The sequence below is a fragment of the Eimeria mitis genome, genomic scaffold (genome assembly GCF_000499745.2).
Source record: "Eimeria mitis Houghton genomic scaffold, Emh_scaff1925, whole genome shotgun sequence".
NCBI classification, from domain to species: domain Eukaryota; phylum Apicomplexa; class Conoidasida; order Eucoccidiorida; family Eimeriidae; genus Eimeria; species Eimeria mitis.
The window spans coordinates 4,593-5,054 of record NW_013570247.1 but is presented as its reverse complement, the minus strand read 5'-3'; the positions used below and the strand labels follow the sequence as shown (position 1 = coordinate 5,054).

The window sequence follows — 462 nt, the reverse complement described above, 5'->3', positions numbered from 1 at the left end:
GGAGCTCGTCGCGGATGTGTGTCCGTTATTTGAAGACATCTGCCGCCGCATGAGCAGCAGCAGCAGCAGCTGCAGCAGCAGCAGCAGCAGCAGCAGGGGTGCAACCAACGCGATTAAACCCCCCACCAGCAGCACCAGCACCAGCAGCAGCAGCAGCAGCAGCAGCAGCAGCAGCAGCAGCAGGTGTGGTGTGTTGTTTCTAGGCTCTGGTGGCTCTGCTTCTATCCCCCAGCTCAACCACCTGCTGCCTCTCTCTGACCCCTCTCATCCTTTTTATTTAATGGCGCGGGGAGAGCAGCAGCTGCTGCCGCTGCAGCAGCTGCAGCAGCAGGCGGTGGCTTACAAACGACGCCTGAAACAGCAGCAGCTGCTGCAGCAGCAGCAGCAGGTGGGTTCTGCTGCCTCATCAGAACCAACAGCAGCAACAGCAGCAGCAGCAGCAGCAGCAGCAGCAGGAGGTGT

The 462-nt window shown here is 60.6% G+C and overlaps 1 protein-coding gene across 1 annotated transcript in view; it reads left to right on the top strand.

Annotated features, from left to right (window-relative positions):
• The window catches only part of EMH_0045990 (hydrolase-like protein, putative), a gene marked incomplete at both ends in the record, with an annotated part of 1,629 nt that overhangs the window by 734 nt on the left and 433 nt on the right, over positions 1 to 462 (top strand). Inside the window, one exon of the mRNA XM_013496122.1 lies at positions 36 to 462. Within this exon, the coding sequence (XP_013351576.1) occupies positions 36 to 462 (427 nt within the window). The remainder of the gene's footprint in view (positions 1 to 35) is intronic.